Here is a 19,089-nt window from a genome sequence, read left to right on the forward strand (position 1 = left end):
TTTCTGGGTCAATGACCCTGCAACTGGTAGTTTAAACCAATGCTACTGGCATAAAACTCTTGCAAATGCACCAATACGCTCAGATGTCCACCAGAGATTGACCCAACTGTCCTAATCAACCTTTTTTTGCTGAAAAGACGAGACTCGTAATGTGTGAATGAATGTGGGCCACTTTGGTGCTGGTGTCTGGGACTGCTCTGTGTCCCTCCCAGTCCGACCATGTGGCTTGCGATTGGCTGCGCGCAGCCACTGAGCCCTGATCCTGTATTCCCTGCACCTTGGGGATTTACTTGAGCTCGTGGCCGAAGCTGCTGCTGCTGCTCAGTCAGCTAAGCACCTGCCGGAGCTGCACGAGGGTCGCGGGCTGCCTGGGGAGCCAGGTGGAGAGATAGACTGCCTCCAGCCCCAGAGCAGGCAGAGATCCCACCAATCGCTCCTTCACCCGCACCCCGGCTCTAACTGCGTCCAACCTGGACCACCCACAAGAGATCGCTGTGATGTAAGTAGATAGGGCGGTTTACTTGCACGACCCGACGTATCCCTTTGCCCACCTTTGCTTCCCCTGAATCACCCTTTGCTATTTACTCCAAAGTCCCACCTCCCAGATTCAAAGGACTGCATGTGTGATCTTGAGCCACGAGGTGAAACTCAACATCGCCATCGCTTCAAAGGGTGGGTGGTCTACGTTTGCATTGCGAATGAGTAAGTGAAGACCCTGCAAGGGAGTCAGAGACGATAGTGCCCCCAGCTCGGTTCTTCGTTGCTTGCACTCTTTCCAGTTCCTGAGGTCACTGGCTTTGCCAACAGCATTGCCAAAGCGGTAAACATACAAGATGGACGCCTCAGTGAAGCATATTTTGATAATCGTCCATATGGATACCTGAATTCTACCATAACTAGCTGCACCCGGTGTGTCATATGCTGAAATAGTGCTCACACCCCTTGCCCCTCTCCACCCACCTCTCTCAATCACTCTCGATCTCCCCGTCTCACTGTGTGCTCACGTTCACTCTTTCTCACTCGTGCTCTCTCTCGCTCCACCTTTGGCAGTCTCACTCTAGTTGTCTAGAGTCTTGTTGTCAGGTATGTGTTTGCTGCCACCCCAGCTGCCACTGAATGCATGATTATTTCTAAAGATGGCTTCCAGTAACATAGTGTACGCACAGAGCACTACACTTGATTTACTGGGCAAAGAAAAATTATGCAAACCTAGAACAGCCATATGCATGAATTCTTCTAAAGAAGCTTATCATTCCAAGATGGAAAGCCTGTTCCCTCCTTGTGTGCTTTTTCTGGGCACCCCAATGAGGAAGGGAAAGGGGGCACAGAGCATAAACGAGGGGTCCGGCCTGCTTTGCATAAAAGAGCAGTTTGGGAAGATGAGAATGACTACAGAGCTTCATGTGTGTCACATGTATCTGTGAGTAAAGGGTTATATGCCTACATCTCTATGTTTATAATGCATACTTGGCTTGGCGCTCATTTGATTTTCCACAAAACTCACACGAACTTTGCAATGGCTGTGACATTGAAGCCCATACTCTCATTCCGATAGCACTGGCCTTCAGTTGTGAGGATAAAATGGCTGCGACCTCAGTCATTCCATGTTATGGCTACTTGTATTACCCAAATTAAACGGCACTCCATTTTATGACATGGAACCTATGAAGTGTAGCTGAGTCCACATGTGAAGTGAGCGCGTAACTCCCGAAACAGCTGCGCAGGCCACGTTCACTCTCATCTGCTTCCTCTACTCAGTGTAGGGTGAAGCAGGCACATTCAACTAAAGGTCATAGAAGGAGCTTCACTTTTCACATATGTATAGGAGCGGATTGAAGTAGTGGCAGAAAGACAGAATCCGCGCTCTTGGTGGTGATAGAGGGGTGCTGCATCGCTGTTGTTCTCGATGGGCACATAGAATGTTGTGGGGGTCCCCTACCGCAGGTTAGCTTGGTGAAATAATGTGAAAACATATTAGTTTGGTGGTATCGCGACAGAATTACCGCTGGATTACAAGTGGCGGTATGGCGGCGTTAGTCCCCATTTATGGAGTCCGCAGGACTCCATGGGGATTTCAGCAGAATTACCACCGGCGTTAAGTACGCCAGCAGTAATTCTGACGAAATGTTTTTTTTTTGGGCGGTAAGGTGGTGGTATTAACCACAGTGTTTTGCTGGAGGTTTTTCCTCCACCTTACCTCAAAAACCATTGTTTGGCAGCACGGTAATATGGCGGTAATGCAGTGGTAACTCTGTTACTACAGTATTACCATCATTTTTTGCCACACTGACTAACTCCTAATGAGTCCAACGGTGTTTTTCAGAATCTTTATTTCTCATTTTATTTCTTGTTGCATGTATTAATATTCAGACCATTGCCGTGAAATGATGTTTAGTGGTAGAGTTAAATGAAACTTACCCACAAGCGTGATCAGGAAAAGTTCAGCCGATGCGTTTCCCGGGGGTGCTTTATCAACAGGATGGAGTCAGGGCTATTTCAATCTTTTCAGTTGAAATGGGCCCCGAGCTTCGGGGGCAGGGGCAAGCAGCTGGCCCCTGTTGGCAGTCTTATGACACAGCAAGATAAACTTTTAATTTAGGACATAAAACCTATGCTTTCCAGCACGCACGTTACAGGCTGCCTTTGTAGGCCATCACTTCCCTTGGCTTTGCAGTACCCAGCAGGGTTCTTCCCGCCGCGTTGTCAGTTTACACCAGTTTCCTCTGCATTGATCATGTGCGCTTTAGAGGAAACCTGTTACAGGTTGCCCTTGCTGGCCCCTTCAGGCCTTTGGGCTTTGCAGTATCCAGCGGGGTTCTTCCCACCTCATTGCCTCTCTACTCCAGCTTCCTCTATCTCAGCCCCTTGCTGACAAAGAGCGATTCAGCGGACACTGGGGGTCATCACGAGTATGGGGGTAGCCATGGTACTATTAGCGCCATGGCTACCCCCATACCGCATACCGGGTCCGGGTTCCTTGAATGAGGAATTACCGGGCCATTCCAACCTTGGAGGACCCGGTAATTCCTCATTCAAAATACCCATCCCCATTCCCATTGGAGCCCCCAAAGGGCTCAATGGGAATGGGGAGGGAGCTAATAACGGGCCCGTTATTAGCTCCCTGGTCCTTTAGCGGCTCCCACTAAGGGCGCCTGGTAAAACCAGCCGCCATTAGCGGGACCCACTAAAGGACCTTGTAATGCGGCAGTAAGGGGTTAACTGCACTGGCACCCTTACCGGCGCCGTTAACCCCTTACCACCAGGGTCGGAATGAGGCCCATTGTGTTTTAGCTCCCCGCTGACTGCCCGACCCATGACAATCTGCACCCCCAAACCCCACACTTCCTTCTTTTGACTCCATTGTAATTTAAGCACCTCACTGGTGCCTCAGACGGTTTTTCACCGCAGCACGGGGGTGGGGCAAACATCATGTTGAAATGGGCACCCATCATATCCCTGACATTTCTTCACCCAGCCCTGTTTATCAAGGCCCAAGTGTCAACGTAGTAGGATGTCCTTGTTATTGGAATTAACTTTGTAAAAGATTGTGGCTTTACCACATTTCTTGTGCGAGCAGGTGCCCAGGGGGGCAGTGGGGAGGGAGAGGCTGAGGAGATTGAAGCAGGTGTGACCAGGGGTGGACTTGCCTCCAGGAAACTCCAGAGATTTCTTGGTGGGTCTCTGCATAACGGGCCGCTTTTGAGTGGAATAAACAATTTGTATCAAAGCTTTCACTATATGCAAATTTGTTGCCACTTTAAATAGCATTTCCAGGGCCATTTTTGTTTCCAAGTCCAGTCCTGTGTGTCCAGTCCAGTCTTGCTGCCCCCGCCTTGGAATGGCCCATCATAATCAGCAGCAGTGACCCAAAACTGCACCTCATTCATGCACCCCAAGAGGAAAACTCTCAGCTGAGCCACAGACAGAAATCACAAAGTGCATGTCTACCTGATTCAGCCATGGATGCTGTTTCCTCGTGCATTTTGTTTCTGCACCACTCTCTTTTATTTCCCTACTAGCTGGGGTACCCGGCATTGCCCGTGTCCTGATCGAGTGGTGTCTCATGTGCTCTGGAGGATGTTGCTCTTGTCGTCATGTCAGCAGGTCTTGCTTCAGTTTGCTCTGTCATCTCATTTGCCCTGGAGAAAGTTGCTCTCGTCCTCTGGTCAGCAGGTCTTGCTTCAGTTTGCTCTGGTGTCTCATGTGCTCTGGAGGATGATGCTCTTGTCCTCATGTCAGCAGGTCTTGCTTCAGTTTGCTCTGGTGTCTCATGTGCTCTGGAGGATGTTGCTCTTGTCCTCATGTCAGCAGGTCTTGCTTCAGTTTGCTCTGGCATCTCATTTGCCCTGGAGAAAGTTGCTCTCGTCCTCTGGTCAGCAAGTCTTGCTTCAGTTTGCTCTGGTGTCTCATGTGCCCTGGAGGATGTTGCTCTTGGTCTCTGGTCTGCAAGTCATGCTGCTGTTTGTTGTTGTGTTTCAGAAGCTCTTGATATTGATTTTGACTTTGCATCAGATGGAGCATTTCCAAGTGATGTTCGTTGTTTGTGTGGCATGTTTCAGTCACTTAATGGCTTCAGCACATTTGAGCAAATGTCCAAGAAAGATTGATGGATTGTGCTTTCTTCCCGTGAATGAACTTAAGTAAACTGTAACCTTGCCATTTCCCATATTTGGAGTGGCATGATCCAAAACATGCATTCATTTTGTTTTAAATCCCTTTAAAAATGCTTTAATAAACACTTTGCAACTGTATACAGTAGTAATACATTTCAAAGGAGTAACCAACACATTGAACATTTTGCTTCAGACACTTTTTAAGATGTTGCCTCCTTCTAGTACCTACTGTAGTGATACGTGGTGAGCATCAGTAAATGAGGGCGTCTACGGAGTGATTTTTTTGCATCCAAACATAGACTACTACCTTGCCCCAGAAAAATGAGGAATCCATGCAAAATGTTGTAGCAGTGGGTTCAACGGTGTGGATTTGTACAGCCAGACTAACATACAGACACACATCCACATGTTTTTTGCATATAAGGTTTTTGCATCCAAACATAAACTACGATCTTGCCCCAAACAAAAAAGGAATCAATGCAAAATATCGTAGACGTGGGTTCATCGGTGTGGATTTGTATAGCCAGACAAACATACACACATACATGCATTCTGGTGTATATATAAAATATTTGCAGTGCTGGCATTTGGGCCAGATTTTGCCTGGTCTGAAATACGGCAAAACATCACCAGGTCTGGAGAGAGTCATTTGTACCTTCCATTATTTTAGCGTCAGTGGAGTGCTGTTAGAAAGTGGCGCTAAACACCAGGCTCAGACTGGCCTATAGGGCAATGTCCGAACCAAAAACTCAAAATGCTAGTGTGGGCCTCTTTTTTGGTCAAAGTGGGCACTTTTTGGGACCATGTGGGCCTATTTGATAAGTTACTTCACCATGCGGCTAGTAGCTTTAACCAGTGTTGCTGAATACATAGGGCCTCATTAGGACCCAGGCGGTAAGGGGTTTACGGCGGCGTAAACAGCGCCAACCCTTACCGCCTGATTCCGAGGTCCCTTAGCGCCATGGAGGTTTTAACACCTACTTTTTGCAGGTGTTCAAATCCATGGCGCTAAGGGACCTTGTTGTTAATTACGCCACCGTAATTTACGGTGGCGTAATTAACGCCTTCCCCACTCCCATTATGCCCTATGGGCCAAAAATGGGAATGGGGAAGGGTAAATGGGTTAATGGGGACTTACCGCCCCACTCACCTCGGAATGGGGCGGTAAGTCCACCAACCACCATGGCGTAAACATAGTTTACGCCATGGTGGTAAAGGTACGACCCATGCAGTAACTTACCGCCTGGGTCATAATGAGGCCCATATTCTTTAAAATGCTCAATTTGCATCACATTTGATCAAAAACCACCTCCTTGGGTACTACTCAAACAGTATGTCGTAAAAGGAATGAATTGCCATTTTCAATGGCGGGCCACGTTTTTATTAACAATTGCCTGTGAAATCAGGATGCCTGTTAAATCGCTTAGTTAAGATTGTACTCTGCAGGAAATCAGGCAAATTCACGTAAAGCTTTTAGTTTTACGAGATGATGGCCTTTTATACTATTCTTGCAACATTATAGGAATGGCTCCTGCCTGGTGTTATTTTCTAGGTGTTCATGATTAACCTTCTGGGAAGCAAATATTGATGTGCGGAGGCTTGGGGGGGGGGTGAGAACAATCCCCCATCTACCGACCACCTCCCACTTCATATCCCTCTACCCACGGTGGGATCCCACAGTAAAAAAAACAATTTCATCACTGCAAGCCAGCATTTCCCCCTCCTCTCAGTAACCACAAAGCATGGTTCCAACTGTTACAAAAACAGCCAGACATTTAAGTGAGTGAATAGGCTGTCAAGAAGCATCAAAGGGTTAAGTTTGAAGTCACCCAGAACGTCCACTGTGAAAAGTTGACTTTCTGGAGCACCGTTAACGGGGGAGCCAATACCTGCGTCTGCAGCAATTCAAAATGTAACCCTGATCTGCAGAGCTGTGTGCTGTTACTGGTGAGAAAAAAAAGAGGGCCAGCAAGCGGCTTCGCCTCATGAGAGCTTCACAGATGCAGTAGTTGAAGTGGGCGAGAGCAGTTGGGAACGGTGCTCCTCTACTTTTTTTAATTAAGTTTTACCATTCCTATACTTTTATTTTAAAAAGAAAACGTTCCAGAATGGTTTCGTTTTAAAACAAAAGTGTCAGAAGAAGTTGAAACTTGCACTGCACTGAACGTTCCATTAAACAGCAGGCCCATGTGCTTTGGGGTTTGTATTGTATATCAGAGGGGGCGTGGCAATGGGGTTTGTGGGGAGCGGGGCTGGCCAGTAGGGCACATACTTCCACTACATCATTTCGTACACTTCGACCACATGCTAAAATGCCAAACCTCTGCCAGAGCCTCCATCATGGGGACACGTCTCCCCTCTGCACATCTCATTGGTGTGGTTAACAATTTTTAATGTAGAGTAGATCAGGGCCGGCCCTAGGATTTGCAGGGCCAAGTACAGCAAAGTGTGGGCCCCTTAATTTGCATTTAATAACATCACAGGAAGTGACAGCACAAGATAATGACCACTGCTTATGTAGGCAGCAGTGAAAGCATGGTAAAAAAAAAAATATATATATATATATATATATATATATATATATATATATATATATATATATATATACATATATATATATATATATATATATATATATATATATATATATATATATATATATAGCGAGAGAGAGATCAATAAATAATGAGGGAGGAGATTTTCCAATAACTACACAAGAAAAGTATAAAAGGTGCCCACTTTTAAACCTAACAATTTATACTGAAATATTGCAGGGAAAACAAAATCCAAACATGAGACGTGCACTTTAATGGCACTTTTATGTGTTCTTGTGGGTACACGTCTGCATTGGAAACATGACAACCTGGTGAGAAATGCTAGTAGCTAAACACTTGAGCAAGCACACCTTTTTTAATGCCAGCCTCAAAAACACAGAACTGGGGTTGTCTACCCGTTGAAAAAAAGTGAGCGGACGATGTCCAGCCACATGTATCGACTTGTGGCCTGAAAATTGGTACAGTGCCAGAACCAGAGAAAATATCCCCTCCAGTCTCCAGGAGGACAACCTCTCTTGTCACATCCTTGGTGAATATTCATGGCTCACTTACAGGCTTCATATATAATGTGAGGAAAATGTTACTTCCTACTAAAATGCTTTTTGGCTTGGTAAATATAAACATGTGGAAATAAGGCAAATAGCTACAACAGTTGTGTGCAATATGTTTAATTGTGTTGGACGAAAACACAGATTTTAGGCAGCTAACTGCTGCTTTGCATGTGCTTTCAAAATAGAAAATGCCCACTGCAGTTCTTAACACAACAATGGTCCAAATGGGCGATCAATAGTAAATTGCTCCCACTTTCAACGCTCTGCTTTAAGAAAGAAAGTGATCAGCTGTGCTTATCATGCCGGCAGCGCCTATTGGGCCAATGGGAGGGGTTAGGGGAAAGGGCTTTTGTCTCTCCAGAGTCGCTGCAGGAGGTTGACAGGTGACAAGTTGCCTCACCAGAAGAACCAAAAGGGAGCCAAACCCCGAGTGACAACAGCCGCTTTTAAAAAATACATTAAGGCAAGCTTCCCTGTCATCATGCATGCTTCAGCGTCTGCCGCCTGTGAGCTCAGAGTACACTGCAGCAAGTTTAGGTACTCTGAGCACACCGCCCACGTTGCAGCCTGCAAAAGGAGGGAGTCATGTGCACCCTCATCGTGGGGCCCTAGCAGGTGTGGGCCAAGTGCAGCCGCACATGCTGGACACGCCTAGCGCCGGCCGTGGAGTAGATGAATGCTGCACACAATCTGTGAGAAGACGTCCGAAACGTGCTAATGCTTACGTGGAAACACTAGTGATCACGGTATCTGCACCTGAAAAAGCACACCACAGCTCTAGCCAGCAAAGGAAATCAAATACGAAAAACTCCATGGGCCTCATTACATGGAAGGCGGTGAACCATGGCGCCATTAGCGCCATGGTTCATGCCGGTAAAATACCGGCACCGCCTTGGTGGAAAGGGGAATTACTGCCCCATTCCAAGGTTGGCGGGGCGGTAATTCCCCCTTCCACCATTGCCCTTCCCCATTCCCATTTTTGCCCCATAGGGTTCTATGGGAATGGGGAAGGCGCTAATTACGGTACCGCAAATTGTGTTACCGTAATTAGCTCCACTGGTCTCTTTGCGGGTTGGTTTTTAACGCCTGCAAAAAGCAGGCGTTAAATTCCCCAACCCGCAAAGGGACCTCGTAGTAAGGCGGTGAGGATTTACCGCCTACCGTGTAATGAGGCCCCATATCTTCGGTTCTGGGGTACCTACTTATTTGACCTATAAAACCAGTTTTCATTTTTGTAAACTTAATATTTTTCAGATCATAACAAATCTATGCTCAACATTGATTATTATAATGTCATCTTATCACACTGTTGTTGATTTATTTTAGGCTCACATCGCATTGCATTCTGGTATGTGTAGTGTTCAGTACAAAAGCATAGCAACATAACAACACGATATGGTCTACAAAGCTACAGTCATGTTTTTTCTTTGCCTTACATGCTCTAATAAGGTATTTTTAGGTGGCAAGTATTCTTTGTATCCAAGGATTTGGAAAGCATTGTGTCCGTGTGGTCAGTCCCAACCCGATTCGTATTGGGCACCGCTGTGCCTTATGAGGCGTGTGCTTTTGTCTTGTGTCTGTTCAGCTTGAGTTGCACAATTAGCGTCTCTCCAATGGGAGTTTGCGCTGCATAATTTGGAATGTTTTAGTGAAGCGTACAGGAACCGTAGGGACAGGGACTTACTCTGGAATGTCACGTTCACTGGGAATGTCAAGCCAGGATCTTACTGAGAATGTCAATATGTTCAAACAACGGACAGATACATATTTGTCACTCAACATTTTTGGTACTTTTTAGCACCATGGCCATTTTGATTTTAGATGTATTAGCCTGTGGGAAGAGGGTAGCCTCGTTTTCGGTCACCATAGTACTTTACAGCCATGGCTTCACCCATAGCCCCGCCCCCATCACTCACAATATACCCCCAGAGGGGCTGGGTTCCAAAAGTAATGTTTTCCCATTTCCAGAACTCGGGATTAGTTATACAAAGTGCTTAGTTATTCCCCAAATGCATGGATCGTGTTGACATGAGTCCTTGAACTTAGACAGGCTGTATTCTTGAGAGCATTAGTTAACTGCAAACAATGATGTTGTACATAATACTGACTGGTTTGAGAAACTGTACAAGATGGTACTTAGTTGTAGCTTAGATCCATGTTTTCCTTTTGTACTGATTTTTATACAAAAATGCAAACGGCAATCACTCTGTTTCCTTTCAGTATTTATTTGTAAAAATAAGAGAAAAGAGCTGAAATTAAGGTTTCTTGCTTAAGTCTCCAGGTTGTTAATCATACCTGGCTGTCTGAAGTTTGTTTAAAGTAACATAACAAAGAGGCTTTAAAAATGAATTTCTTTCCATTTCAAGATGCTTAAATGGTCACATAGAGGTTTCTTAGGTCAGTGGCAATAGCAGGCCATTTGTCTTTAAGGTGAAAATGGACTGTGGATTGCAAGAACTCCATTCTGCGATCATGACATTACAGGCATCCAAGCACTACATTCTTTCATTTTAATATATGTGGACAAATATTAGTTGCAACTTTCTGTTAGCACAGCAAAAAAAGACATGTCGATACCTAGAGATAAAATGACCAAAAATAAATATAGATAAATACAGATGGACATTTTGAAAAATAATATCATAAAACTGGAAAACTTAGTTATATCATGCATGTTGACATTTGAGAACAATGTATACATGTTTAAATAATTATTTTTCATGCCAAATACACAGAAGACATCATGCTTCCACTGTCTTTCTCTGGAAAAAACATTAAAAAGCAAAAAGTTAATTAATGTGTGTTGTCACATGCCTTAATGTAATGGCATTAGAAAATAGAGGTGTTATTCGCACTTTTTAATTAAGTATGTTGCAATTGAGACAAATAATATTTCAATATTTTATTCAAAAATATATTTGATTTTTTATTTGTCTTGTTAATATGGTTTCTCAAAAAATGCAAGGTCGATGTCAGCAGCAGGCAGGAAGGAGGGAGGGATGGAGTTTGAGGAGAGGGAGAGAGTGGGTGAGGCAGAGGAGAGAGACAGTGGCTTCGGTGGAGGTGGCAGTGGCTGAGGGGCAGGCTACCAGCAATCAGTAGAGATTGTGTTAGCCGCAGAGACACTGCAGCAGTTCCTGGAGCACGCAGACACGTATTTAGACCTTGACGTTAGTAGGGAGCTGTTGGTACCCCAGCCGCTGCAATCGGAAGTGGAAGCTGTCACAGGGAAAGTATGGGGAGGTAGGGGAGCAGGAGAAGGTGAGGGTACTGTGGGATACTGAAAATAAACATGGGGAGGCGCGAGAGATAGCCATTCAGCAGATGGGTCAGCAGGAGGAGACTGAAACCGCTGCACATTTGTCTGCGCGGGAGGTGGAAAGTGGGCCACTGCACCTTTGCATGCTCAGGAGGAGGGGGCAATGCAAGCCCGGACTTCCCTTAAACGGTCTGAAATCATCCCCACCCACGACATCCCCACCAGTCTTGTCATGGGTGTGGAGTTTCTTCAGCTTGCAGGAGAGTGGCACTGTCAGCCAGGAGGGAGGCAGTGTAATTGGTAAATCTCTTTAAAAAACCAGTGCATCGAAGTCACACAAGGAAGAGCGTCTTTGCCACCTCTTTGATGAGCACGCACGACCGCGTATTGCATAAGGATGTGTTCGAGGAGCACACCTCACATGCCACAGACCTACCTTGTACAGCACACCTCAAGCGGTGATGTCAGATGACACCCCCACCTCGTTACCAGCCATGCAAGAAGCTACCCAGATGCCCGCTGACCCTCAGCCAGTGCAAATGCCTTCCTGATCTCGCGTTTTGTCAGGCAAAGCTTGACCGAGTCTTCCAAGTGCCTGATGGGATTACCACAATAACTGATCTCAGTCCCAAATAACCGAATATGGCAAAATATGACTTTATTATCAGTTCAATAAAGTAGGGAAACCTGGCGAGTAAAACAAATCGCAGCTCATACACTCTAAATGCATTTCTGTTACACAAAAGGCTTTATACCTCGATATACATCAGGTATGATGTCATCCTACATGGCAGAGAGTAACAACCTATCGGGAGGAGGGAACATATATACGTATATCTCATTTAGGTGTAAGTAACATCATTGGCTGCCCCTTATCAAGTAGGCACGCCTTAAACCACCTCTAACTACATAAAATACAGATAATAGCAGAATAACAGTAGTGGATTGGCTTCTACAACAATGTATAGTCCATCATTATTTATTTATTTATTTATTTATTTATTTATTTATTTATTTATTTATTTATAAAGCGCCTAAACCCTGAGGCACCAAGGCGCTATTCTGAACCAGTTACATGATATATAAGCTTCACTGGCGGTGTGTCTATACCCCCTAATGATTTGTAGGCACTCTCTTCCAACATTGGACATTCAGCTTGTTATAAGCAAATAAGCAAAACAAAACTGAAACTCAGGTGCAGGGAACATCGTCAGTCAACTGCCCACTTGGCTAATTAGCCTAACACCTCTCACCAGTTAGGACCTTGCTGACTGTTCTCTTCCTCTGAACGTTAAAGGGAGTGAAGGTACATTGCTATCTTCATCTGGAGCTTTATGAATAGGCCTTGTTTCCTGGTCCTGAACACATCATTATCACTGTGGGCCCAACTACATCAGCTTCAGGCCCCACTTGTTAAACAGTTCTGGCTACGCCTTTGCTTTTTAGTGCTATTTGATTCAACTATATTAGATGCTATTACTCTCCTCGGCCTCTGGGGACTTGGTTGCTCCGTCTTGCATGGGCATCTTTAATTGTACAATATGTGGCACCCACAATTGTTCACTCCTTTACTTAAAGAGAAATATGTCATGTGGTGGTGTCAGGTCTGCCTGTATGTTTGTTTTTGTGTGGAAGTGCAGTGTATGTTGAGATGTGCGGGTCGGAAGGGGGTGTTGGGTGTGTCTGTATGTTTGTTTTTGTGTGTAAGTGCAGTGTTGGTTGAGATGTGGGGGTGGGGAAGTGTCAGGTCTGTCTTTATGTTTGTTTTTGTGTGGAAGTGCAGTGTATGTTGATATGCATGGGAGGAGGGTGTCGGGTCTGCCTGTAAGTTTGTTTTTGTGTGGAAGTGCAGTGTATGTTGAGATGCGGGGGTCGGAGGTGTCGGGTGTTCCTGTATGTTTGTTTTTGGGTGGAAGTGAAGTGTATGTTGAGATGCAGGGTGTGGGATTCGGGTCTGTATGGGTGCATGGTGTATGCTTGTTAGTTTGTATGCTGAGTTGGGGGTCGGGATTCGGGTCTGTATGGTGCATGGTGTATGCTTGTTAGTTTGTTTGCTGAGTTGGGGGTGGGGCGTTCGGGTCTCTATGGGTGCATGGTGTATGCTTGTTAGTTTGTATGCTGAGTTGGGGGTCGGGGTTCAGGTCTGTATGGTGCATGGTGTATGCTTGTTAGTTTGTTTGCTGAGTTGGGGGTGGGGCATTCGGGTCTCTATGGGTGCATGGTGTATGCTTGTTAGTTTGTATGCTGAGTTGGGGGGGTTCGGGTCTGTATGGGTCCATGGTGTATGCTTGTTAGTTTGTATGCTGAGTCGGGGGGACGGGGGATTCGGGACTGTATGGGCGCATGAAGTATGCGGGTGCCCATGCCTGCATTATTGATATTCCTGGGAGAACAGCAGTGTGTCCAGGCCTTTCATAGTGGTGTTCATGGTGAGCATCAGGGTGCCCAGGCCTGCCATAGTGACGTTCATGGGAGATCACTGTGGTCCCCTTGCCTTCCATAGTGATGTTCATGGAGAGCACCAGTGTGTCCAGTCCTGCAATAGTGATGAATGCCTGCTATAGTGATGCTCATGTGAGTGCACCATTGTGCCCTGGCCGTCCATAGTGATGTTCATGGAGAGCACCAGTGTGTCCAGTCCTGCCATAGTGATGTTCATTGGAGAGCACCAGGGAGCCAATGCCTGCCATTGTGATGTTCATTGGAGAGCACCAGGGAGCCAAAGCCTGCCATAGTGACTTTCATGGGAGATCACTATGGTCCCCTTGCCTTCCATAGTAATTTTCACAGAGAGCACCAGGGTGCCCAGGCCTGCCCTAGTGATGTTCATGGGAGAGCACCAGGGTGCTAATGCCTGCCATAGTGACATTCATGGGAGATCACTGTGGTCCCCTTGCCTCCCATAGTGATGTTCATGGAGAGCATCAGTGTGTCCAGTCCTGCAATTGTGATGTTCATTGGAGAGCACTGGGGTGCCAATGCCTGCCATAGTGGCATTCATGGGAGCTCACTGTGGTCCCCTTGCCTTCCATAGTGATGTTCATGGAGAGCACCAGTGTGTCCAGTCCTGCAATAGTGATGCATGCCTGCTATAGTGATGCTCATGTGAGTGCACCATTGTGCCCTGGCCATCCATAGTGATGTTCATGGAGAACACCCGTGTGTTCAGTCCTGCCATAGTGATGTTCATTGGAGAGCACCAGGGTGCCAATGCCTGCCATAGTGATGTTCATGGGAGATCACTATGACCCCCTTGCCTTCCATAGTAATGTTCATGGAGAGCACCAGGGTGCCCACGCCTGCCCTAGTGATGTTCATGGGAGAGCACCAGGGTGCCAATGCCTGCCATAGTGACATTCATGGAAGATCACTGTGGTCCCCTTGCCTTCCATATTAATGTTCATGGAGAGCACCAGGGTGCCCAGGCCTGCCCTAGTGATGTTCATGGGAGAGCACCAGGGTGCCAATGCCTGCCATAGTACCATTCATGGCAGATCACTGTGGTCCCCTTGCCTTCCATAGTGATGTTCATGGAGAACACCAGCGTGTCCAGTCCTGCCATAGTGATCCATGCCTGCTATAGTGATGCTCATGTGAGTGCACCAGTGTGCCCTGGCCATCCATAGTGATGTTCATGAGGAGCACTAGTGTGTCCAGTCCTGCCATAGTGATGTTCATGGGAGATCATTGTGGTCCCCTTGTATGCCATAGTGATGTTCATGGGAGAGCACAAGGGTGTTCAGGCCTGCCAGAGTGATGCATGCCTGCTATAGTGATGCTCATGTGAGTACACCATTGTGCCCATACCTGCCATAGTGATGTTCATGGGAGAGTGTCAGGGTGCCCATGTCTGCCATAGTTATGTTCATGGGAGAGCACCACGGTGTCCAGGCCTCAAATAGTGATGTTCATGGAACAGCACCAGGGCCACACCTGCCACAGTGATGTTCCTGGGAGAACACCAGCATACCAATAACTGCCATAGTCAGTGGCGGCTGGTGAGTTTGAAACCTGGTGGGGCGTACATTTCCCCGGGGCAATTTCTGAGCGAGCGCGCAAGCCTACACCACCCAAGGGAGGTGTGTGGGGGGGGGTTCTCCCTCATGAAATCTTTAGAAAAATGACCTCCAAAATGTGAAATTTACTGTCCAAAAAACCAACCGAAATATGACAAAAAGCATTAGGTTTTACATACTAATGGTGGTATATTATTCTTACGTGTGCATTTGTGATGGTGTATTTTCCAGCAGCTGATCTGAGAAAGGGCAGCATAGACTCAGAGCAGTATTAAAATGGTTTTCAGACATGAAGGAGAGGGTTAAGGGCTTGTAACATTAAAGCTGCAACAGAATACTCATTACAATGTGTAAAGAAAGTACCAGCAACTACCACCATGTGCCAGTCATCAGTTGTATAACGCTGCAATATATTCATTTCTATGTTTTCGTTCTGGGGCTTTAAATGTGCACTTTGCAGAACTCACATTACAAAATTAATTTGCTGCAGCCCTTCAGGCACCCGAATTATAAGCACTCTGCGTGTCCTTCGCTGAAGTCCTGTTAAAAACAGCTTTGGCAATGGCAAAGCCACTGAGGTCCTGTTGGAACACGTTTTTATTTCAGTCTCAGAAGAATACACAGATTGTGTGGCCATCACAAAACCAAGGAGGAGAGAGAGGTTACGTTCCTCTGCAGCTATCAACCTATGCTTGCCAAAATGACCAAAGAGATTGCAGGGGGAAGCACCCCACTGAGGGGTTGCACACCTTTAGGTGGTCTATCCACAGAACCACATCAGTCTGTATACACCCCGAAATCCCTCTATTCCAATGTGAAATCCAGCGGGACTTCAAAATATTGCAGGTTGCTTTTGGTCACTTGCACTGGGAAGAACAGCCAAACAGCCCCCTTTTCAAGCTCACTGCTTGTCTTCCCCTTTCTTACTGTCACTGCCATATTCCTCACACTGGCGGTGCCATAAAAAAACTGCGAACATTTTCACCAAAAGAAAAAGCCTTCAAACTATCCACACAGACCCTTGCCAGGCAATCCATGATGGATGCCATATCGTGTCCTGTGATGTCTCCCCAGAAATGCCCTCTCTTGTCCTTCTCTTACGTGGTACACTTACTCCAGCCACTGAAGATTCGCTTAAGCAAAATGGAGTACAGCAGTTTCTTCCAGCTCAAGCCTAAGTAGGGATTTCGTCACAGAAACAAACTAGTTAGAAGTGTTTACGTCCAAGATAGGGAGTTCAAGGAACGCAGAACACCACGCAGTGTGAAACGCACGGAATAAAGAAACGACCCCCCCCGCGACACTCCATGTACTTTAAGATAATACCTAAGTTATTAAAGAAACGTCATTTTATTCATGTCACAACAAAGACTTAATTCTCCAAGTCTCGAGTGCTTTTCCATGTTTACTCTTTTTTTGCTGAGTGCCATGCTCACTAGTTTGTTTCTGTGAATCCCAAAGCCCACTTCCTTGCTGCGCTTTGAAAATTCTATGGCAGCGAAGTGAATCTCTTCTGGCACGGGTCATTAACGGCCGCGGATCTCATCCAGCACACGTGTCATTCTTCACAAGAAAGCAATGAAAACAGTCTGGCCTGTTAATTCCAATTACATATATATAATATTCAGTAAAAAAACTTTGTTAAAGGGACGTTATGGTTAAGTTGCGCTACTAAAAACCTATGAAATTCAGTGAAAAAACTTTGTTAAAGGGACGTTATGGTTCAAAGTAAAACCGAAAAACCCCTGAAATTCGGCAGTTATGGTAACATAAGCAACCATAACTCGCGCCACCGTGCACTGCTTACACTAACACCCAGGACATCAAAGATGACATCACAAATGTCATTGATGACATCACTGATGTTTTCACTGAATTTCATAGGTTTTTAGTAGCGCAACTGAACCATAATGTCCCTTTAACAAAGTTTTTTTACTGAATTTCGTAGGTTTTTAGTAGCACAACTTAACCATAATATCCCTGACTTCATATACATGTAACATAGAACATACTAACCCCCTCGTAGTGATTTTCATGTCCACGGACTACCGCCATGTCCGCGGACATATCGAAAATCTGAGCGTGGTGAATGTAAATTTAAATAGTGTGCCCCATTTCCCCTTTGAAGTTGGCTCTGAAAAGAGCTGGGTTTTTTTTGGTTTTTTTACAGATGCTTGACAGACACCTGTTATTTTGTATTTTTTTTCTTGTTTTTTTTCTTACTTTACTCCTAAAATCTTCACATAACCTTCTCCAAAGCAACCCTTACATTCCAAAATAGAAAGGCATTTCCCGTAAAAGATAAAGAAATGCCATCTTCTTTAAAATTAACAGCATTACTGGCATCAATATTCTCATTATTACAAAAGAACATACCAGCTCTAAGCATGAAGGCACACATGCCTCGGTTGATGACACACCTAGCAATGTTTTGCTGAGGACAAAAAACTGAACTATTGTCCCATATTGCCCTAGGTAGTAATCCAGAAAAAATTACTTTCGCATTTGGAAGGATCTTCATTACGGCTTGAACCAAGCGTTCCAAATCAGCCAACAAAGTAGGGGCACTGACGTTGCCCAAATGGAAAGCACCATAGTGCAAAACTACCACATGCGGACTGTTCATGGTGGCCATATCCTCACACACTTGTACAATTCCCTGTACATTGCAATCAGGCGCAGTGCTCCACACCACCTCCACTCCTTTCACATCAAAGTTTTTTGCAACATGCCTGCATTGAGCTTACTGTTGTAAACCATACACAAACATATCTCCAAGCACCAACACCCTGACTTTCCCTACTTCTGCCATCTTCACCACACACAGTCTTTTTCAACACAAATCCACAAAATCTGATTGGCTGATCCGTACAGTCTTCTTTCCATGTTGGATTTCCTGGAAAAACCCGGATGTAGCACGCCCTGTCCACGAACAGCCGCGGTGTCCGCGGACGGCGTCCACTTTACTCTCTGTGCCATTCCCTCATTGCATACAGCTAAGCAATCACACAATACGAATAACGTCCTCAGAACACCCCCATTTTGTGAATTTTCGAACATTTCAGGACAATTATCATTTCATTATTCAACATATTAACATTACAAATATTATACTTTCATCTTGTACTCTGCACACAATGCTATGTTTCTCCATTAGTAGCTCAGTATACTAGATAGAATCCCATAATACAATGCTATTTATATCAATGCATCGTTCAAAGCACTAATAACGGTATGATATTTATTGCAATATCCTTGACACTTTTTTCGCAACATTATAATAAAAATCCCTAGTACACAAATTCCATGAAAAGTACATACACATGTGATGTCATCAGTGATTTCATCAATGACATTTGCGATGTCATCTTTGATGTCCTGGGTGTTAGTCTTAGCAGTGCACGGTGGTGGCGCAAGTTATTTTTCATAGCTTACCATAACTTATGAGTTTCAGGGGTCTTTCGGCTGTAGTTAGAACCATAACGGCCCTTAAACAAACTTTTTTTAATATCACGCAAACAATATACAAACATGGCGTGCAAAAACCAACTTCTACAGATGGCTTTACACAGAATGTTGCAAAGTAAGAATTTATGCTCATTCACAGTGAAGGTCAGCTGCTTCCATTTTTTTCTCGGGCCCCGGAGAGGCTCACGAAGCGGACTATAAGGTGGTATTGTGTTTTGACCTTGACAGACAGAGATTGTGATGAAAGACTTCTCTTGAAGGAGTGTTGCTAAAACGTAAGAGAAGATAAAGATGAAATTTCTGAAACGAAACCACTTTTATATATCATATCACTATGCGAAAGATCGTTTGCACACGCGGAGTCGTATTTTGGGACTGCTACCGACTTTTCTACCGTGCACTTTCACCGCCGAATTGATCCCCTGTCGTTTAGAGGGCTCTGAAAAAGGCAGACGACACAGGGTGGGTTAATAGAAATAATTTAACCGGTCTATAGGCGGTCAAGCGCTTTACTCGCTGTGCCACTTCACTGTAGCCTGTCAAGTGGCACAGCGAGTACAACGCTCGCTTTGACATCCGTGCACAGCTTGCTAACGCAAGTTCGAATCCCGGCAAGACTAAACTCAG

The 19,089-nt window shown here is 45.4% G+C and overlaps 1 protein-coding gene across 1 annotated transcript in view; it reads left to right on the forward strand.

Annotated features, from left to right (window-relative positions):
- Positions 1-363: 363 nt before the first annotated feature.
- The window catches only part of LOC138566830 (estrogen-related receptor gamma-like), a 331,859-nt gene continuing 313,133 nt past the window's right edge, over positions 364-19,089 (forward strand). Inside the window, exon 1 of the mRNA XM_069644522.1 lies at positions 364-499. Coding sequence (XP_069500623.1) covers positions 498-499 — 2 coding nt within the window. The 5' untranslated portion in view covers positions 364-497. The remainder of the gene's footprint in view (positions 500-19,089) is intronic.

Source organism: Ambystoma mexicanum, chromosome 2p, assembly GCF_040938575.1.
Source record: "Ambystoma mexicanum isolate Mex_15411 chromosome 2p, UKY_AmexF1_1, whole genome shotgun sequence".
NCBI lineage: Eukaryota > Metazoa > Chordata > Amphibia > Caudata > Ambystomatidae > Ambystoma > Ambystoma mexicanum.